At 36.9% G+C, this 22,973-nt stretch overlaps 1 protein-coding gene across 2 annotated transcripts in view; it reads left to right on the forward strand.

The window, feature by feature from the left end:
• Positions 1 to 1,085: 1,085 nt before the first annotated feature.
• Positions 1,086 to 22,973, forward strand: part of USP14 (ubiquitin specific peptidase 14) — a 47,347-nt gene continuing 25,459 nt past the window's right edge. The window contains exons 1-5 of one of the 2 annotated variants that reach the window (XM_025886486.2): positions 1,087 to 1,318; positions 5,482 to 5,627; positions 8,152 to 8,184; positions 19,085 to 19,189; positions 20,246 to 20,349. In XM_025886486.2, coding sequence (XP_025742271.1) covers positions 1,165 to 1,318; positions 5,482 to 5,627; positions 8,152 to 8,184; positions 19,085 to 19,189; positions 20,246 to 20,349 — 542 coding nt within the window. In that variant the 5' untranslated portion in view covers positions 1,087 to 1,164. Of the gene's footprint in view, positions 1,319 to 5,481; positions 5,628 to 8,151; positions 8,185 to 19,084; positions 19,190 to 20,245; positions 20,350 to 22,973 lie in introns of both variants that reach the window. The other variant, XM_025886487.2, reaches the window with a different exon arrangement.

The raw sequence follows: 22,973 nt of genomic DNA on the forward strand, positions 1-22,973 counted from the left end.
GTCACACAGCTAGTAATAACTGGATTCAGACAAATCTTTATGACCATTAATTTTAATTTTACGTACTTGCAATCATAATGCTCAGTAAGTTTGATACACCCTTTCCACTTAATATTACATACATCACTTTGAAAAATATTCTACAGCATCGTTGTGCTGTTTCCGTCACATTTTTGATCCTATTCTCATAGGTCTTGACGTAGTGAAGGGTGAAAATGACTCCTGATGTATATTCATGAAATCGGTCTGAATGGGTTGTAGCGTTTTGAAATGCGGAAAATTTTTGTCTTGAAATATGGACAGTTTCAACACTTTTGCAGCATTTGGAATCAAAATAAAGCCTCTATAAAGCAAGAAAGTACCTCAAATTTGACTTGAATTTCTTTGAAATTTCTCCTTTCACTTATAGGTTCTACTTCTCATCTAGAATGCTTGACTTTACCTCTCCCATGACAATTTAGAGTTAGAAGAGGCCTCAGAAACCATCCAGTTGAAATCTCTCTTTTTCCAGATTGGGGAAACAGGTCCAGGACAAGTAAGTGGAGGGCTACAGGCAACACCCACCAACGCAGGGCATTTTTTTCTGCTATCTTACTAGCTCCAACCTAGAGTCTGACCGGTTGTTAGAAACGACAGTAATACATTACAATCAAGGCAGGCCTATCTCTGCAGTATTCAAAGCCTTTTGATACGCATTTTGTCACAAAAAAGAGCTGGGTATTTTTTGGTCAGTAGACAGACCCAGTGAAGGGTGGAGCAGGGCCTCTCTGAGCTCTTCTACTGGCTATATTAACAAGAAAAAAAAAGCCCAGCTCGAACTGAACCACTCTTTGTAAAGAAAGACTTTTTTAAAAAGCCATCTGCAGGGTACCAGGTTCGCATCCAGCGGGGCCGAGGCGGAGCAGGGCCAGGCCCACCCGGCGGAGGGAGCGGTCCAGCGCAGGGCACTGCGCAGGCGCAGGCGTGCACCTGTACTGGTGCAGGGGCCGCGCGCCCGCGCCTGCCGGCGGCCTCGCGCAGCTTCCCTTCCCACCTCCCTCAGCTCTCCACCCTCCAGGCTCCGCCTCGCCCGCTCGGCGCGCCGGGTTTTCTCCTGCAGTCGCCCTGTGGCTCCGCGGGCGGGCAAACTGCGTGTTGCTGCGTCATCGCCAGTGGCCGGTTTGAATGAGACTCTCGTCGCACCCGTGCTGCCGCCACTACCGCGCCTCTGCCTTGGCTGCCGGCGCTGCTTCATCGCGTCCCTTTCCCTTCGACGCCCTTGCCAGGCCCAGCCTTCCTGCATCGCCGCCGTCTCTTGCCGCCATGCCGCTTTATTCCGGTGAGCTCCTTCTTCGCCCTGCAGTTCCGTCCTGCGCTAGGCCTCTGAGGAGGCCGGGCCTGCAGGGCAGGCACCCGGCTGAGCACGGGGCGGGGGAGGGGACCGGTCAGGCATGGGTGGGGGGCACTGCGGCGTGGCGACGACTTGGCCCCTTTCTCTCTGCCCGCTATTTCCGAGCTCTACAACCTGAGGGATCGCTGTCCCTTCTGGCCCGGGTGGGTGGCGAGTGGAGATGAGGAGCACGAGTCAGCTCCTCGGAGTGGTGACTCTGCAGAATAGTTTTTGTCGCTGTCCTAGTGAGCCACGAGAGGTGAGGGTGTGTCCTCCTCAGGTACCCGGGACCAGGCTAGAGGTGTAGTGGGATTTTCTTGGACTCCTTAATGGTAGCTGTGGAAGGGGAGGGTCGAGGAGGGGGAAGCCTGAGGTAAGGGAGGGATGGAAGGTTAGCTTTCATGGTGCTTGGGGTTTCCCTTAACAGCTCCCCATAGCTTACGCCTTGCTGCCTTTGGCTCAGACACCCATTTTGTACGAATTTCAGTTTTATCCCGAGGTAGACTGTGAACTTTATGCTTTGTTTTCATTTCATCAAACGTTATATTGGGTTTCTACGTCTGAATCAATAGTGTTAGCTTTGAGACTTAGGTGAATGCAAATACCCGCAGGCGTCATTTCCTTTTAAAAGGCGTTTGACAGTTTTTATTTTATTTTGCTTGAGGCAGTCCAAGGTATTAGCCGGGGATCACATTTGCATTTAGTTAATGGACCTTGTTGTTCTTAGTCTTATTCAAAATGGCACCTAAAACGTATGTGTTGACTTCGGTTCACTATGGATGTATGATTCATTGGCCATTCCTAACTCTTATCATAATTCCTTTATTGAAGATTCAGCATTTTCAAAGAATGATACGAAACAAAGGAGTAATGTTTAATTTCGAGGTGGATTCTTGGTGTTCTAGAATCTTGAATGGAATGCTTTAATGATTGCTCAACCTCTTTATAAAGCCAAGATTAAGAGTAGAATGGTACTTGAAATTTTCTATTTATGCACTGTAGAATTGAGGGGTTATTAATGAGTGATGGCGATAAATACCAGTGTATGCTAATACTTAAACACACTGGTAGACTCACATACAACACCACTAACCCCCCTCTTTGTTCCCCTCAAAAAATACTTATATTCACCAAACTATCTATCTTAACATTAAGTTTTATCTTAAATATTTAACCGTATCTTTTCCTTATTTCCAAAATGAGAGAATTGGAGTAGATGTCTCAGGTTTCTTCTTTGACCTCTCCATATTCAGAATTTATATTTTCAGGATCTGCAAAAATCCCTATATTAAAATGAGAATATTTTAAGTACCATTTCATAAGTTTTAGTAGAAAATTAAATAGTCCGATTTGTATATGGTTAAGGATAAGTGCTGTAAAAATTAATGAACACCTGTATATCTGGCACAAAGCTAGTGTTTTTATACATGTTGCTTTGTGTTAATCTTCAACATAATCCTGTGATACTGGTATAATTCTCTTTGATGGGTATGCAGAAAGTTTAAGTAACTTGTTCATGGTGACGCAGCTAAATCAATTTCAGATAGGTTCCTCTTCATTCCTTTTTTTTTTTTTTAAGATTTTATTTATTTGACAGAGAGATAGCGAGAGCAGGAACACAAGCAGGGGAAGTGGGAGAGGGAGAGCAGGCTTCCTGCCGAGGAGGGAGCCCGATGTGGGACTCCATCCCAGGACCCTGGGATCATGACCTGAGCCGAAGGCAGACGCTTAACGACTGAGCCACCCAGGCGCCCCCCTCTTCATTATTTCTGATACTGTTTTGGTTTAGTCTTATCTTTTACTTGTACATTGTTCTCTGTTCCTAGTTTATTTAAAGATTACAGTTGTGCCCTCTTCAAACCCATTTTTCCCAGCTGCTGCTAGAGTGATCTGATGTTCAAACCAGACTAAAGTGGCCTTTATGGAAACCTTTCACAGATACTGCACTTCTATAACATTAAAGCCCAAAGCCTGTTGTTTTACCATGTCTTACGTTATCTTTTGTGACTTGATCATTCACCAGCTTCTAGTTTCAGCTTCCTTCCCTTTTCTCAAGGAATTACTTAAATCTCAGAACACGTAATGTTTTATGCTTTTGATGTTTTTCTTATCTTTTCCAGGAATGCTTATATTTTAAGTGTCTAACGCCTAATATTTTCCTTTGAGACTCAGAGTTGATAGAACCCAAAGTTACCACTTCCTCCAGGGAGTCCTTCACTCATGAAGCATTCCTTTGTGATCCTGTAGCATTTATAATATTTATATTAATCATTTCAATCTTTTCTCCCCCTTTTCTCTCTCTTATTAGATTCTAAGGTCATAGCATCTTCCCAGTGCTTGTCCTGGGGCTTATTGAATGAATGCTAAACACATTAATTGAACTAGTGAAGGAGTTGGGATTTGGAGTAAGGATTAGTTTTTATATTTTGGTTTTATTAGGAAAACAGGGGCACGTGGGTGGCTCAGTCTTTGAGCATCTGCCTTCAGCTTAGGTCATGATCCCAGCATCCTGGGATCGAGCCACACACTGGGCTCTCTCCTCAGCGGGAAGCATGCTTCTCCCTCTCCCACTTCCCCAGCTTGTGTTCCCTCTCTGGCTATATCTCTCTCTGTCAAATAAATAAATAAAATCTTAAAAAAACCAAACCAGACAACTGTTAGTTGTGGGATTCTCATTTGAGTAGGTATGAAGTTTTCAGTGGAAATAAGCTATGTATATCCTTATGTTATTTTTATGTATTTGAAAAGTTAGCTATTTCATGAGGCCAATTGAAATTTTTTTATTATATGGTAAAATATATGTAACAAAAAAGTACTATTTTAACCATTTTTAAGTGTACATTTTTGGTGATAAGTACATTCATACTTTTGTGCGACCATCATCACCATCCACCTTCAGAACTTTTTCATGTTCCTACACTGAAATTCGGTACCCATTGAACAGTAACTCTGCGTTTCCTCTTCCTCCCAGCCTCCTGGCGACCACCATTCTACTTTATGTCTCTCTGAATTTGACTACTGTAGATACCTCGCATAAGGGAAATCATAATGTTTGACTTTTTGCATCTGGCTTATTTTGTTTAGCATAATGTCTCCAAGGTTCATCCATGTTGTATAGCATGTATAAGCATTTCATTATTTTTTAAGGCTGAATAATGTCCATTTTATGTCTGTACCACATTTTGTTTATCCGTTTATCTGTTGATGGACACTGGATCACTCACATCTTTGAGACTTTTGTGAATAATGCACTATGAACAGGGGTATACAAATAGCAGTTTGAGTCCCCGCTTCACACTTTTGAGTATATACTTAGAAAGGAATTGCTGGATCATATGATAAGTTTAATTTTTTGAGGAACCACCATACTTTTTTCTGCAGTGGCTGTACTGTTTTATATTCCCATCAGGAATGCTTGAGGGTACTAGGTTTTCTACATCCTCACCAGCACTTGGTATTTTCTTCTTCTTCGACTTCTTTTTTTAATAACCATCCAAATGACTGAAGTAGGATTTCTGTATTTTTTAATGATTTAGTTATATCTTTGGATTCTTAATATTTAACCACCTCTTGCTTAGGAACCACACCTTTCAATTCTCCCATGGAACGTTTCTTATAATTCAGTATAATTCAGTATTCCTTAACCTGTTTTAAATATGCTTTATTTTTCCAAAAAAATTTTTTTATCTTTCTAATTTTTCTTTACTCTTTCTATTCCAGCAGTATGTACTGATTTTAATAATTGTTAAACACATTTTGAAGTCTGAACCTTATTCTGGGAAATATTCCAGAGTGATCATATTTTTCAGAGAGTATTAGAGTAGGATTCAGAAGGCTTGAATATTTGCCAACTAGTTTTGTGACTAGTAAATCAATCATCTTCTCTTAAGTCTCCGTTTATGAAATGAGAAGTTGGATTGGGTTCAGTTAAGTTTTATTCAGGACCTACTACATTCAAGTCACTCCTGATGAGGTAGACAGTATGAGCATATAAAGAGGAATGACATAGGCTAGTTCTTGAAAGCCAAACTAATGGGTCCTCTAGGGATCTTCTAAATCTGAAGTCCTTTTATTTTATAAATGAAAAAAATAAATTATGGTTTTGCTTGCAGTTACCGTGAAATGGGGAAAGGAGAAATTTGAAGGTGTAGAGTTGAACACTGATGAACCTCCAATGGTATTCAAGGCTCAGCTTTTTGCACTGACTGGAGTCCAGCCGGCCAGACAGAAAGTTATGGTGAAAGGAGGAACATTGAAGGTAAAATTTAGTCCAGATTTTCATTCTATACTATTATATAACTAGTGGAAACAAATACTAGAAAATGTAGCCCTTGAGGTTTTTTTTTTTTTTTTTTGGTGAGAGTATGTAGTCTATATTAATTTAAAACTGTCTTATTCATGTTAGGGTAGGAAAAAACATTGTAGCCGTTTCAAAACACTGTGTTATAAAAGCATCATTAAAATTTTCATTTTAAAATGCTTTGTATCAGTGACTACTCCTAGGAGTCAGGGGAGTGAGGAACTTTCCATTATCTCTGTTGTTTGGATTTTTTTTCTCTGAGGGTGTGTTAAAAGTATTTTATTTTGTTTAGATTAATACAAAAATCTATATATTCTTAGTAGTTTTCTGTTATAGGGGCGGAGAAAATTTTATCTCTGTTAAAAATACGGAACAGTATGGTAGATTAAAAAAAAAAAACTACAGAAGGTATTTTTTTACATGTATTCAAATGTTGAAATTCAGAATAGTTCAACATCTTTATCAAAGCCCCACTTCTGGAATACTGGAAAATTGTTAATTTTTTCTTTTGGCCTGTTTCATATTCTACCCATTAAAAAAAGGGCTCCTATCATTTAGGGTGTATCACTGTGTAAAAACTGTTTGGAGGTGGGAGAAAAAAATTTGTGTTTAAAAGGAGAACATAATTTTTCCTTTAGTTTCCTTGGAATGGTCATATTGACTACAGTTAGGAGTCTGTAAACTTACTGGCATCATTGGTGATGGGCCACAACAAGGTGCAAGTATTATTGTTTGTAAAACTATGGAAGTAGAGTTTTAAAAAAATATTATCCTCAAGAGTTTGGTGTGAAATGCCAAAGAGCTGTAGTTAACTTTAGAGATAGGGCTTGGTTGCCCCTGTCAGCTGGGCAGTAAAATTGATGTTGGTGAAGAAAACATTGTTTCCCCTCCAAGTTGCAGTATGAGCTTTTTAGTCATTAGTGAACTTGATAATTGAATTTGTGATGAGCTGTGTACTGGTGATGTACTGTGGAGAATTACAGAGAAATGGTATGTAAATGAAACTGACTATTAATAGCTATCACTTACTGAATAATTTTCTGTGCCAGGCTTTTATTTTCTTCAATTCTCACTCTTTGTTTTTTAAAAATGAACGTAAATATATTTTAAAATTTTCATAAATGAGAAAACTTAGCATCAGAGAGATTTAAGTAACCTATAGCAAGGTACTGGAAGAGCCTGTGATTTATAAGTCAAGCCGATCTCGGTTCATTTTTCAGCTTGGTGTGACCTTAGATAAGTGATCTGAGGGAGCATATATAGTTATCATTCCTTATGATTAATAGAAATGGCCCTTAGACTGAGAAGGACATTTAGGAAGTTACTGTTGCACTTTGAAGCAGGATGTCCAAAGAGATAATGGCACCACCAAATGGAAAAGCATATTGCATGCCTGGCATCTTGTCTAAGAAAGAAGTAATGTGGAAATGACTTTATCCTGTGAAGGGAAAGGGCTTAGCTGCAGTAGGCCAAGATATCTGGGGGCCTGTCATGGCATTAAAAAAAATTGTTTTAACTGAATATATTGAAGTGAAAGTAATTACTTCATAGATATGAAATTTAGGACTTTAAAAACATTTGTGGACACAGCAAATGTTATTAAGGGTTAGTTTGCCTCTGGTAGTCCTGGTATAATTAAAAAAAAATTTTTTTTAAAGATTTTATTTATTTGACAGAGAGACAGCGAGAGAGGGAACACAAGCACGGGGAGTGGGAGAGGGAGAAGCAGACTTCCCACTGAGCAGGGATCCTGCTGTGGGACTCGATCCCAGGACCCTGGGACCATGACCTGAGTCAAAGGCAGATGCTTAACAACTGAGCCACCCAGGCATCCCGTCCTGGTATAATTTTTAATAGCACTTTCATTCTCAAGAATCTGCTTTGGAGGCACCTGTGTGGCTCAGTTGTTAAGTGTCTGCCTTCGGCTCAGGTCATGATCCCAGAGTCCTGGGATCGAGCCCTGCATTGGGCTCCCTGCTCCGTGGGAAGCCTGCTTCTCCCTCTCCCACTCCCCTGCTTGTGTTCCCTCTCTTGCTGTGTCTCTCTCTGTCAAATTTAAAAAAACAAAACAAAACAAAATTCCTGCTTTGGATAGTAAATTATATAATCATTCTAATTATGTAGACCTTATTTCATAAGTTACTCTTCATTCCTGTCACATAAGCTAATTATTAGTTTTGCTGGTTCCATACATGTAACAAACATGCAAAAAAATTAGTATCTGTCATTAAGTGTTTTTTAGTCCTTTTGGTACAGTTAGGTTTATTGTCTTTTAGATTGTGTCTTTTGTAGTTTAAGCAACTGTAAGACTTACTGACTTTAAGACTGCATTTTTAAAGTACTTTATAAGATTATAGTAATTTTAAGTAAAATCTGCAAACAAAATTTATTCTATTTTGGAGTAGCTTAAATTCATTGATTACTAGAATATGTTCAGATTATACAGGAGTGGTTAAATGTTTTTCATTTGTTTTTAAAACAGGATGATGATTGGGGAAACATCAAAATAAAAAATGTAAGTATTATCCTAAGAGCACTTACTATAATTCAGTTTCTTAATTATTACAAATGCAGTCCAAATGCCTTTTTTCCGTATATATATCCAGTTGTTCCAGCACTGTCCTTTGAAAATACTCTCCTTTTCCCATTGACTTGTCTTGGAATCTTTTTTGAAAATCTGTTATAGGTTTACTTTTGGACTCCTGTTTCATATAGGATACATTTGATTATAACTTATGCTGGTACACATGGTCTTAGTGATTAAAGCTTTATAATAAGTCTTGAAATGAGATAATGTAAGTTCTCCAACTTCTGCAAGAATAGTTTAGCCGTTTTAGCTTCTTTGCATTTCCTTATAATTTTAGAATAAGTGTCAATTTTTACAAATGGACTCTTGGAATTTTGAGATTGTATTGGTTCATTGTTCAGTTTGGGGAAAATGGGCATTTTAACAGTACTGAGTATTAAAATCCTTAAAATGTTGTACTCTATTTAGGTCTTTATATTCTCTTAAACTGAGTTTTGTAGCTTCTTAGTGTAGGATCTTCATGGTTTTTGTTAGAGTCTCTGAACTTAAGGTTTCGTGGCTGTTAAACGATATTTTAAAAAATTTGTGTTTTCTGGTGTTCATGGGTAGATTATAAAAATACAGATCCTTTTCATCCTGTAACCTTGCTAAATTCATTTAATAGTTTCATTAGTTATTTTCTAGATTCCACTGGAGTTTTCTTTTTATGTACATGAGCATGTTATCTGCAAATAGAGGTATTTTTACTTCCTTTCCAATCTTTATGAATTTTATTTCTTTTTATTGCCTTGTTTCTCTGGGCTATATTATTTTTAATAATACAGTGTTGAATAGAAAGTGGTGAGAATGGGCATCTTTGTCTTATCCTAGCTCATTCACTAAGACCTTTTAAATTATGAATGGCTGTTGAATTTTGTTAGGTTATTAAAAAGATCATATGATTTTCCTACTTTCTGATAATCTGGTTAATTTCATTTATTTTTATTTTTATTTTTTTAAAGATTATTTGAGAGACAGAGCACGGGTGCATGAGCAAGGGGGGGGGGGGAGGAGCAGAGGGAGAGGGAGAAGCAGACTCCCCACTAAGCAGGGAGCCCGATGGGCTCGATCCTAGGACCCTGAGATCATGACCTGAGCCAAAGGCAGACGCTTAACCGGCTGAGCCACCCAGATGCCCCTCATTGATTTTTTAATTGTTAAATGGTACATTCCTGGGATGTGCAACTCTCAATTTTTTTGGTTTTTGCAGCCCCATTTATACTCTTAAAAATTATTATTTTTAAACCCCAGAGTTTCATATATATTAGTTATATCTGTTGACATTTACCATATTAGAAATTAAAACTGAAATTAAAAAACCTATTTATTTAGAAATAACAATGACAAACCCATTACATGTTAATTTTATATTTTGAAATGTTTTCCCAAAAATATCGTGAAAGGACTGGCAGTGTTCTGTATTTCTGCAGATCTCTTGAAAATCTAGCTTAATAGATATAATTGAATTCTCATATTTGCTTTTGCATTCAGTCTGTTGTGATATGTTGTTTTAGTTGAGGTATATATAAGAAACCTGGCCTCACATAAACAGTTGGAAAAGGGGAGGTATCCTTTCGGATAAAATTGTGAACATTTTTCTTTCATAGTACATCCAAACTCAACATATAATAGCTTATCATTGGTTAGTTTGTGGTAGAAACCACATCAGTGACCTTTCGTGCATAAAAATCTATTTGTAACAGGGAAGGTGCCAAGTACATAGTGACAGATATAAAATTCTAATTTTCTCTCAGAAGCTCTAATTTTGTCATTGGCAACTATATGTAGTCAGTTTTTCCTAAGGCAGCAAGCTCACTTCATTTATTTTTGAGAAAATGTTGGCTAAATACTTGAGTATAAAAACCCATAATTTGTAGTTTTAAGTAAAAATGATATTCCATTGAAAAAGCAACTAGTCCAGTTTGCAACTCAGACATTTACATAAGCTTATCCTGAAGAAAATGATCATATTTTGGTATGCAGATGTGTTATTTCTTGATTATTTTCATATATATTTTATTGATTGGTTGATTTTTTTTTTTTTTTTTTTTTTAGAGAGAGGGAAGGGGTAGGGGCAGAGCAAGTGAGAGAGAGAATCTTAAGCAGCCTCTGTGCCCAGCAGGAGCCTGACACAGGTCTCCATCTCACAATCCTGAGATCATGACCTGAACTAAAATTGAGTCGGACATCAAGAGTTGGATGCTTAACCAACAGCTATCCCGGCGCCCCACTGATATATTTTTAATAGACTTTATTTTTTAGAACAGTTTTAGGTTCACAGCAAAAACTGAGTGGAAGAAACAGAGCTTTCATAATATATCCTCTTCCCCACACATGCAGAGCCTCCTCCATTACCAACATCCCCTACCAGGATGGCACATTTGTTATAATTTTTCTTTTAAAGAGTTTGTCAGAGAGAGCATGTGTGCTTGCGAGTTCACAAGCAGGGGGAGCGGCAGGCAGAGGGTGAAGCAGGCTCCCTGCTGAGCAAGGACCCCCGATGTGGGACTTAATCCCAGGATCCTGGAATCATGACCCGAACCGAAGGCGGAAGCTTAACCGACTGAGCCACCCAGGTGTACCACATTTGTTATAATTGGTGAACTTGTATTGACACATCATTGTTGCCCAAAGTCCGTGGTTTACATTAGGATTCAAATCTTGGTGTTGTACATTCTGTGGGTTTGGACAAATGTATGATTACATGTATTTACCATTATAGTGTCATACAGAGTAGTTTTATTACCCCCCCAAATTCTGTGTGCTCTGCCTATTCATCCCTTCAGCCCCCTGACAACCATTGATATTTTTACTGTCTCCATTGTTTTGCCTTTTTCCAGAATGTCATGTAGTTGGAATCCTACAGTATGTGTCCTTTTCAGATTGACTTCTTTCACTTAGTAATATGCATTTAAATTTTCTTCATGTCTCTTCATGGCTTTGATAGTTCAGTTCTTTTTAGTGATGAATATAGTCCATTTTCTGAATGTACCACAGTTTTATTCACCTACTGAAGGAGATCTTGGTTGCCAGGACAAGTAAGTCTTTTTTGAATGGGTATTTCCCATTTCATAACACAGAATATCACAAAGAAATGTATTCAGAGGTTGAGATTTAATAAAATTAATCATTTTAACCAATTTATTTGATATCATTACTTTGATGTGTGCTAAACTATTAAAATTTTTAGCCTCAAGTGATTTTCCACCATTAGTGCAGATGTCAGCACAGTGAAAAAGGGACAATAACATCTTAGCATTATGAAAATAGTTTTGATCTTGCCCTGTGAAAGAATTTCAGAGACCAACAGGGGTTCACAAACACTTTGAGAACTGGGACAAACCCATTGAGTCATGATGTATTTATCTCATTTATGCATTGCTGGATTTAATTTTCTCATTTTTTATTTTTTTATTTTTTTAAAGATTTTATTTTATTTGAGAGAGAGAACGAGAGAGAGAGAGCACACGAGAGGGGGTAGGGTCAGAGGTAGAAGCAGACTCCCTGCTGAGCAGGGAGCCTGAAGCGGGACTCGATCCTGGAACTCCAGGATCATGACCTGAGCCAAAGGCAGTCGCTTAACCAACTGAGCCACCCAGTCGCCCTAATTTTCTCATTTTTAAAAAAAGATATTTGTATATATGTTCATGAGGGGTATTGATATTTTTATTTGGGGACATATTGCCCTCTCTTTTTTATTTATTTATTTATTAGAGAGCACAAGCAGGGGGAGCGGCAGGCAGTGGGAGAGGGAGAAGCAGACTCCCCACTGAGCAGGGAGCCCAATGCGGGACTCGATCCCAGGACCCTGGGATCATGACCTGAGCCGAAGGCAGTCCCTTAACCAACTGAGCCACCCAGGTGTCCCTGCCCTCTCTTTTCTAAATGAGTTTGTGTAAGACTGGTATTATTTCTGTAAATACTTGAAATAATTTACCAGTGAATTTTTTCTGGACCTGGATTTTCTTTGTGGGAATTTGATTGATATTTAATTCCTTTACTAGATACAGGGTATTTAGATTTTCTGTTTTTTATGTCAGTTTTGATTAATTTTCTCTTTTGAGAAAATTTGCTTAAATATATTGAATTTATTGGCATAAAGTTGTTCATAATATCCAGACTTCATTAATTATTCTTTTATATCTGTTATCTTTATTTGTTGAAGTCCCGCCTCCCCCCCCCCCTTCCTGATATGCTTTTGGTGTTTTGTTTTTGGTCAGTGTTGCTAAGGATTTATCAATTAATCTTTTCTATTTTTTATTTTATGTATTATCCGTTTTCTACTTTACTGATAACTACTCTAAGTTACTTCCTTTTTTTCTACCTTGGGTTTAAATTGACTTCATTTTCTTTTTAAGGTGTGTGCTTAAATCATTGATTTTTTTTTTTTTTTAATAACTTCTTTCCTTATGTAGGTGCTTAAAATTATTCTCTTTAATCACTTGTAGATACAACTTTAGATGTGCTATGTTTTTATTCAGTTAAATATTTTCTTATTTATGTTGTGGGTGTTTTGTTTTGACCCATGGATTGTTTAGAACTGTGTTGTTTAATCTCCAGTTATTTTGGTCTTTTTCTAATATATTTGTGTTACATATTTCTAATTTGATTCTGTTGTAGTCCCATAACATATCGATATTATTTTGGTCGTCTGAGATTTATTGACCCTTTTTTATGGCCCAGAAAGCCTATGTTTATTATATGGTCCTTAATAGGAAAGGTTTGCTGACTCTTGGTATAAAGGGTGCTAAGATGATGTCTTTGAACTGCTGCTCTAGGATTTATATTCTATATCTTTAACTTATCATCCTCTGCCTTAAATGACAAATGACTTCAGGTATAGTGTAAGATTCTTAAAAAAGAGTATACTTCCATTTCCCTGGTCCTTGATGCTGTTGTTACACAGTTTACTTCCACATGTTAGAAATCTTATACTTCATTTGTATTTTTGCTTTAAATAGTCAATTATCATTTAAAAAGATTAAAAATGTTTAAAACTCATTTACCATTTTTGGCATTCTTCCTTTGAAATCCAAATATAAATTTCCATCAGATATCCTTTTCTTCTGTCTCAAGGACTTACATATTTCTTGCAGAGCATATCTATGAATTTTCTCTGCTTTTGTTTTTTGAAAAGCTCTTTATTTCACCTTTTTTTTGTTTTTTTAAGATTTTATTTAGTCATTTGATAGAGAGAGACACAGCGAGAGAGGGAACACAAGCAGGGGGAGTGGGAGAGGGAGAAGCAGGCTCTCTGCTGAGCAGGAAGCCTGATGCAGGGCTTGATCCCAGGACCCTGGGATCATGACCTGAGCTGAAGGCAGACGTTTAACGACTGAGCCACCCAGGCACACCTCACCTTTATTTATGAAAGACATTTTGGTAGGTATAGAATTCAAGATTAACACTTTTTCTTTGAATACATGAAAAATGTCTTCTGATTGCATAGTTGTGGTCATTCTTTGTTCCTTTGCATATAATGTGTTTTGTTCCTCCTGATGCTTTTGAGATTTTTCTCACTGTTGCTTTTCAAGAATTTAATTACATGTTTTGGAGAGGTTTTCTTATGTTTATTCTGTTTGAGCTTCTTGGATTTGTGGGTTTATAGTTTTTACTAAATTTGGGAAAGTTTCAGCTATTTAAGCTTTTTTTCTGTGTGCCCTTCTCTCTCCTCTTTTTTGAGACTACAATTACAGATGTTGAGTAGTTTTGCCCATTGTAGAATTTTGGTCCCTTTTATTTGTGTTGCGTGTGTGTGTGTTGCATGTGTGTGTGTTGCGTGTGGGTGTGTGTTGCGTGTGGTGTGTGGGTGTGTGTTGTGTGTGTGTGGTGTGGCGTGTGTGGTGTGGGGGTGTGTGTGGGTGGTGTTTGTGGGGGTGTGGGGGTGTGGGTTGGGGGGTTTGGGTGTGGGGGGTGTGTGGGTGTTTGGGTGGGTGTTGTGTGGGGGTGTGGTGGGTGTGTTGTGTGTGTGGTGGGTATTGTGTGGGTGTGTGTGGGGTGTGTTTGTGTGTGGGGTGTGTGTGGGGTGTGTTGTGGGTGTGTGTGTGTAGGGGGGTGGTGTGTGTGTGGGGGGTGGTGTGGGTGGGTGTGGTGGGTGGTGTGTGTGTTGTGTGGGTGTGGTGTGGGTGTTTGTGTGTGTGTGGGTGTGGTGTGTGAGACTTCTGTTTTCTAAAACTTTTACAAGTTTTAGTTTTTATACTTAGGTATATTATCTGTTTTGAGCAGACTCTTGTGTTTTTTGTTAAGTAATGGTGGAGGTTTATTTTTTTTTCATATGAGTGGTCAGTTGTATGAGCACATGTAAGTTTGTTTCTGGATTCTGTTCTTCTCTTGATTTGTATATGTACCTTTACATCGATACCCACTCCCGCTGTCTTGATTATTCAAGATTTGAAATCAAGTAGTAGGAGTCTGATTGTTCCTCTTTTTCAAAACTATTGGCTATTCTAAGATCTTTGCATGTCCTTTGTACGTTTTAGACTCAGCTTATTTTCTACAAGAGTCTGCTGGGATTTTGATTGGAATTACATTGATACTATATATCAAATTGGGATGTCTTTTTAAAAAATTTTTAAACATTTTTTAATTTTGAGAGAGAGCCTGTGTGCATGAGTGGGGGGAGGGGCAGTGACAATAGCAGCAGGAGAGGGAGAGAGAATCTTAAGCAGGCTCCACGCCCAGCATGGAGCCTGATGGGGGGCTTGATTTCACAACCCTGAGATTATGACCTGAGCCAAAATCAAGAGTTGGACACCTAACTCAGCCATCCTGGACCCCCAAATTGGGACATCTTAATATTGAGTCTTCTAAAAAAAATTTCTCACAGCAGTGTTCTATATTTTTTTTCTTTTTTTTTGAAGGTTTTATTTATTTGAGAGAGAGTGTGTACATGAATGGGGGGCAGAGGGGGAGGGAGAAGCAGACTCCCTGCCAAGCAGGGATCCTGATTCAGGGCTTGATCCCAGGACCCTGGGATCATGACCTGAGCCAAAGGCAGACATTTAATTGACTGAACCACCTAGGGGCCCTGTTTTCTTTAATTTCCTTTGCCTTTCCCCCTTCTCCCTTTTCTCTTCAAGATTTATTTATTTGAGAGAGAGAGAACGTGTGCGCACTGTGCGCGTCAGGGGAGGGGCAAAGGGAAAGAATTTTAAAGCAGACTCCCTGCTGAGCGTGGAGCCCAAGGGGTTTGATCTCACGACCCATGAGATCATGACCTGAGCTGAAACCAAGAGTTGGATGCTTAATCGACTGAGCAACCCAGGCACCCCTTTTATTTTCAATACAGGATCGTACACGTTTTTTTAAAAATGTCATTAAGTATTTCATGGTATTTGGTGCTATCACAAATGGTGTTTTTTAAATGTCGTTTTCTAATTGTTCATTGTTAACATATAGAAGTAGAATTAATTATTGTATATTGATCTTGTATCCTGTGATTTTGCTGATTTTTACATATTTGTTTAGGATAACGTAGATAGGATACAATCATGTTGCAAATATGAAAAAATTTTTTTTTTCTTTTTCAGTCTCCATGCCTTTTTCTTTTTCCTTGCTTTATTTCACTGGTTAGGATGTTCAGCACAATATTGAGTAGAATTAGTTCACAGTAGGATTTTTCCTGATCTTAGGAGAAAAGTCTCTAGATTTGGTTGGAGTTGTTTTATAGATGTTCACCATTAGTTTGAAGAAGTGCTCTATTTGTAGTTTGCTGAGAATTTTTATTCATGAATGGGAGTTGAATTTTTCAAATACTTTTTCCGTATCTATTGCAAAGATCATTTTTTATCCTTTAATCTGTTAATGTGAAATACATTGACTCTTGTGAATAATAAACCAACTTTTCATTCTTGGGATAAACCCCACTTAGTCATTATGTATTTTCCTTTTTATATATTGCTGGATTCTATTTGGTGGTATTTTGTAAGGGATTTTTGTATTTCTATTTGTGAGAATTACTGGCTTATAGTCTTCTTGACTTGTCTTTGTCTGCTTTTGCTATCAGTGTAATCCTGGCCATATAAAATGGATTAGGGAGATATCCCCCACCTCTCCTCTTTTCTGAAAGAGATTTTCTTTAAATGGTTCATAGAATTCTCCAGTGAGGCTTGGAGCTTTCTTTGTGGGAAGACTTTTCATTTAGGAATTTAGTGTATTTAATAAATGTAAGAGTATTCAGATGTTACATTTTCTTTGACATCTGTTTTGGTAATTAGCATCTTTTAAGGATTGTCCATTTAATTACAGTCTTGTCAACTTGATTGGCATAATGCACTCTTATTATCCTTTAATTCTGGAGTCTCTAGTGCTGTTTTCTCTCCTTTTTTTCCCCCTGGAATTGGCAAATTGTGGTTTCTCTCTCACTTTCTTCATTATCTACCCAGAGGTTTGTCAATTTCATTGATTTACCCCCCTCGCAAAGAATCAACTTTTGCTTGTTCATTTATTGTTTTACTGATTTCACGTCTTTGCTTTATTTCCTTTTACTTTGGTTTTAATGTATACTTTTTCTAGCTTCTTATGGTAGAAGCTTTATTTTAAGCCTTTTTGTTTACTGTTTATATCTTTTGTCCAGTTTTCTATTGTGTTCGCATTACTGATTTTTTTTTTTTTTTTTACGTGCTTCTATATAGTGTAACCTTTTTTCCATTTTTTCCTTTTAAATTTGACTGGTAATGTTTTGCAGACGTTTTCAAGGTATATGTGGTAACATTAGTCCATTCATCTTTTATGTCAATTTTAGAAAATATTCCAGCAAAGCAAGATTCTTTTTTTTTATTCACTTACATGTTTTGGTAATTATATGTTTTACTTATTTATTTTAAAGGACTTTATTTTAGAGAGAGCGTGAGCTCATGTGTGCAAGTTGGGGGAGGGGCAGAAGGAGAGAATCTACAAGCAGACTCCTGGCTGAGTGTGGAGCCCATTGTTGTGGGGCTTGATCTCCCCACCCATGAGATCATGACCTGAGCTGAAAGCAAGAGTCGGATGCTTAACCCATTGAGTCACCCAGGCGCCCTTTGTTTTATTTTTTAAGTCTTTAATTTGTAATTCATTTTGGGTGCTGAAAAGCAACAGTGGGGTGGAGAACTGATATTTTTTTCTAAATTATCCAGTTTTTCTCAACATTCTTCATTGTATAATCTATTTTCTTACCTTAAATGGCATTATTTTAGTCTTTATTCTTTTTTAGAAATTTCTTAGCTGTTATGGGTGTAAACTTGGTACATGAATGAATCATTTTGTAAAGTTTCAAAAAAGAATTAAATTTATTAATTTGGAATCACATCTTTACAGTAATTTTTCCTGTCTAGAAATTGTTCATGGCTTTTCAATGTATTATTTAGGTGTTTTTTATATTCCTAAGTAAAACTTTATAGTTTTCTTATTAAAGTATTACATATTTTGTTACGTTTACTCTTAGATATTTACTGATTTTCTTTTCTGTCATATTTCTAACAGACTATTTGCTAGTACGTTGTTTAAATATTTGGTTTTTCTGAGAGAGTAGTCTTTGGAAAAAGATTCTTTAGTGATGGTTTAGTATTCCTTTGCTATTATCTCACAGAAAGTTTAAGTAAAAATAACAGGTGATAGAATAAATCGGTTATTGGATTTCAGCATAGGTGCTCTCAGGACTGAGTTTGTTATCCTTATTTTCTTCTAAAAAATTTTTTTTTAAGATTTTATTTTTAAGTAATCTCTACACCCAAACATGGGGCTCAGACTTAAAATTTTGAGATCAAGAGTCCATGCTCTACTGACTAAGCCAGCTGGGCGCCCTGACCTTATTTTCTAATTTTAATCCTCATCTGGAAATTTTTATCTTTCTCTTACTTTTTTCTTTTTAAACTTCCACTTCTGGCTTTTTTTTTTTTTTTTTTTTTAAATCTCCCTACTCTTTTCTTTGTCTTCTACACAGATCATGTTTATGTCTTCCAGAGTAAGTTATTGTTAACATTTCAGGATTATGTGATTTAGGGGACAGTATCTTCATTGTTTTTCTTTTGTATGGAATGTTACATATGTGTTGAATATGAATATTCCCTTAGGTTAGTAATGTAGAATTATAAAATTGGATATTTTGAGCTAATTTATGTGTTTGGTGTGATGTTTTCCAATAATGGAGGGTTGGGTGCTCTCAAAATAATTCTATTCATTTGTAAGTAATTGTTACAGTTATACAATAGACATTCACAGAAAGAATGCTGTCTGCATTTTGTTTGTTATGGGAAGAAGTGATTCCACTAAATGTTAATGATCATTTCGAGAATGCCCTCCCCTCCAATATTATAACATTCTCAACTGTCTTTGTGACAGTATTTATTTTTCCCCTAGCTTCATTGAAGTATAATTTATATGGATTAAAATTCACCTATTTTTCGTGTGCAGTTTGAATTTGGTTAGTTTAATACAGTCACGTAACCACCACCACACAATCAAGATACAGAATATCCACCATTCTGAAAAGTTTCCTTGTGCCCCTTTGCATATAAGCAGGTGACCTCTGGCCTGGAGCAGCTACTTTAGTACTTTTTTTTTTTTTTTTTTTTTTTTTACTGTTAGTGATTTTTAGTATATTGACAAGATTGTGTAACCTTCACCACAATCTAATTTTAGAACATTTCCATTACCCCAGAAAATAATAGGTGTCTGTTTAAAGTCACTCCCTCTTCCCACCTTTAGCCCTAGCAATCCCCAGTCTCCTTTGTGTCTCTGTAGATTTACCTTTTCTGGCAAATACAAGCATACAGTGTGTTTTATTATTCTGTGTCTGGCTTCTTTCATTAGACATAAACATTATCAACTTTTGAGCATTTTTATGAAATTAAATTTTTTTTTAAAACAGGGAATGACTCTACTAATGATGGGGTCAGCAGATGCTCTTCCTGAGGAACCCTCAGCTAAAACTGTTTTTGTAGAAGACATGACAGAAGAACAGTTAGCATCTGCGGTAAGATATACCACGTTTTATATATTTGATTGCTACAGGTACCAAGATGCCTTTCAGAAAGTAGCATCTAAATGTTTTAAAGATTTGGGGCACCTGGGTAGCTTAGTCGGTTAAGTGTCTGACTCTTGATTTCGGCTCAGGTCATGATCTCAGGGTTGTGGGATCAAGCCCTGTGATGGGCTCCACCTCTAAGAGGAGTCTGCTTGAGATTCTCTCCCTCTCCCTTTGCCCCTTCCTTCCGCTCAAGTGCACACACTCTCTCCCTAAAATAAATAAATCTTAAAAAAAGTAAGTGTTTTGAAGATCTGATTGGTAATATCAAGGTGTATGCTTTTGTTTATTTTAAAGACTTTATTTATTTAGAGAGAGCGCATGCATGAGTTGGGGGAGGGGGCAGAGGGAGAGGGAGAATTTCCAGCAGACTCCACACTGAGTGTGGAGCCTGACCTGAGGCTCCCCAATATGTATGTTTTTAGAAGTAAAACATTTTATTTTTGAAATTGGCTTTTGAGGAGTCCTTGTCAGTGTAAAATCAGTGTCTTTAAAAAGTATCGGGCAGTGCTAAGAGTGCTATTATTTTATGGGAAAAGAGGCTTATAGAGGATAAGTAGTTTAAATGCTGGGATGTTAAGTCTTAAAACTTTGCTGAAAATACATACAATTTATCTTTAACTGCAACATTGGTTTAGAAAACTGGTCAGCACACACTTGTCAAATGTCATTTTTTTACCATCCAGCATTTTTATAGTATTTTCTTTTTTTGAAGTGTTCTATGTATACTTTGTTACCCCATTCTAATGATAAGCTTTCAAAGGCAGGGGGCAAGACTGATTTGATTGATCACTTATTATTTTTGAGAAGGGAATTAAAACACAGAATGTTTCTCAACATAATGCAAGTGAACATTTCTGTTAGGAGTATAAAACATTGTTACTTTTGGGTAAAGTTGGAATAAATTGGTAGGAGTTGGTAAATTATACTTCAAAGTGTGAACTTTAATGATTTTATATATGCTATGTCATTTTATAAAAATGTGTTAATCCTTGTCCTTATCAGATGGAATTACCATGTGGATTGACAAACCTTGGCAACACTTGTTACATGAATGCTACAGTTCAATGTATTCGTTCTGTGCCTGAACTCAAAGATGCCCTTAAAAGGTAAGACAGAAGATAAATGTTGTGAGTCCTTTTGGTGGGTAAGGGAGGCTCACATTTGGATGAATAGTGTTTTGTGTATAAATGTGTGTAAAATTTTTTAGCAGCTTTACTGAGATACTCATTTATTGTACAATTCATCCATTTAAAGTATTCAGTTAAATGGTCTTTATTCAAAAGGTTGTACAACCGTCACCACAGTCTAATTTTAGGTTCTTTTCTTACCCTCCGAAAGAAACCTTACATTCACAAGCAGTCACTCATTTTACCTTTCCCACCTCCAGCTCTAGGCAACCAGTTTTAGTATATGTGCTGCTGAAGTGAGCAACCATTTATCCACTTTCTGTCTTAGAGATTTCCATATTCTGGACATTTCATATAAATGGAATCATGCAGTGGGTGACTTTTTGTGACTGGTTTCTTTTACTTAGCATAGTATTTTCTGGGTATAGTCATGTTGTAGTATGTATCAGTACTTATTTCCTTTTTATGTCTGAATAATATTCCAGTATTAGTGGACATACTACATTTTGTTAATCTGTTCATCTGTTGATAAACGTTTGATTTGTTTCCATTTTGTAGCTCCTTTAAGTAACTTTACTGTGAACATTCAAGGACAAGTTTTTGTGCAGACCAGTTGTTTTCATTTCTTTTGGTTATGAGTGGCTTGCTTGGCCATATAGTAGCTATGTTAAACAGCATTTTGAGGAGCTGCCAAACTGCTAGGCACCATTTTCTGTTCTTACCACCAATGTAAGGGAGTTCTAATTTCTCCACCTCCACGCCAGTATTGTTATTGTATGTCTTTGATTATAGTCATCCTAAGGGTAAAATGATCTCTCATTGTAGTTGTCGTTTGCATTTACGTAATGACTAGTGATGTTGAGCATCCTTTCATGTGCTTACGGGCTTGTATATCTTCTTTGGAAAAATGTTTAAGTCCTTTGCCTGTGTTTTAAATGGTTCCTCTTTTTATTATTCAGTTATAAGTGTTCTTTATATATTCTGGATACAAGTCCTTTTTCAGATAGATAATTCATAAATATTTTCATTTTGTGAGTTGTCTTCACTTGATGTCATTGTTTTGTAAAAAAAAAAAAAAGTGTTTATTTTTTGATTAGTTTAATTTTTCTCTTGTGTTTTGTGTATCTTATGTATGAAACCATTGCCTAATCCTAGGTCACAAATATTTACTCCTATTTTTTTAAGAGCTCTATAGTTTTAGCTCTTAAATTTAGGTCTCTGATCCATTTTTATTCTGATCCATCTTCAGTTAATTTTTATGTATAGTGGGGAGTTGATATCCCATCCTCTTCTTTTGTAAATAGCTATCCGGTTTTTTGAGTACCATTTGTTGAAGACTACTCTTTTCCCTGTGGAATTGCCCTAGCACACTCATTGAAATTCATTTGACCATATGATGTATGTAATAAGATTTATTTCTGGACTCTTAATCCTAGATTGGAAATAAATACATTGATTTGTACTGATTTGTCCTAGTGCTAGTGAGTAATGGTTTTACAAAGAAGTAAAACTTTTATACCATTATACAGACGAAAAAAGAATAATTATCCATGTTTTGATAGCCTATGAAATAGTCTATAAATGAGAATCCCTTCTCAGTGAGTATAAATATGTAACTTAAAATATATAACTTAATTCTGACTAAATTTATTACAGCTGTCTTGGTATATACATTGCCACTTCTTAATGTAGGGTAGAATTGTAAACTACAATTTGGATTCTTAGCCAGCTTTATGAATGTTGATTTTTTTTTTTTTTTTCCTTAGTGGCTTGGGAAATGCTTTGATAGAATTGAGCAGTAGAGAGGAGAAAGGATTTTGCAGAAACCTGAGAGTAACTGAAAGTTTTCTAAATTTCTCTGAAGTGAATACTTGTCAGGTACCTCCAGAGTTGCCTAGATTGTAGCTGATGTAGTTATTAGTGTACAAGACACAGGACCTGTGTTCCAGGCACTTACAGTCTTAATTGAATTGAGAAAGGCTGTCAAGTTTGGGACTGTTTCAGAACTGCTTTGATGGGAAATGTTCCTCAGAGGTTTATAGTTATTTCTCCACTATTTTCACATGCCCATAGTTACTGATGAGAGATCTAATATCATTTTCATTTCTTACTCTTTTCTGTTAATAACTTTTAGGATTTTTTTTTTTTTTATTTTTGTTTTTCAGTTTTCCAACAGGGTAAGTGTGGGGTTTTCTTTCATTTATCTTAGTACTGAGTGAGCACTTTTTTCTTTTTTTCCTTTTTAAGATTTTTTGAGAGAGAGAGAGAGCGCACCAGTAGGGGAGAGGGGCAGAAGGAGAAGTAGACTCCCTGCTGAGCAGGGAGCCCAATGTGGGGCTCTGTCCCAGGACCCTGGGATCGAAACCTGAACCGAAGGCAGATGCTTAACTGACTGAGCCACCCAGGTGTCCTGAATGAGCACTTTGATTCTAAGGACTCTTGTCCTAAACTGTGGACATTCTTGACTGTTATTTCTTGAGAAAATGCTTCTCTATTTTATATAACTTCCCTAATACTCTGAATAATAGAATTTCTGGATCTATTTTTCATGTTTTTTTCTCTGCACTTTTAATTTTTTATTTTTATGTGCTGTGTTCCGGGAG

Source organism: Callorhinus ursinus, unplaced genomic scaffold, assembly GCF_003265705.2.
Source record: "Callorhinus ursinus isolate GAN/ISIS: 27379988/994484 unplaced genomic scaffold, GSC_fseal_2.0 scaffold11, whole genome shotgun sequence".
Classification (NCBI taxonomy): domain Eukaryota; kingdom Metazoa; phylum Chordata; class Mammalia; order Carnivora; family Otariidae; genus Callorhinus; species Callorhinus ursinus.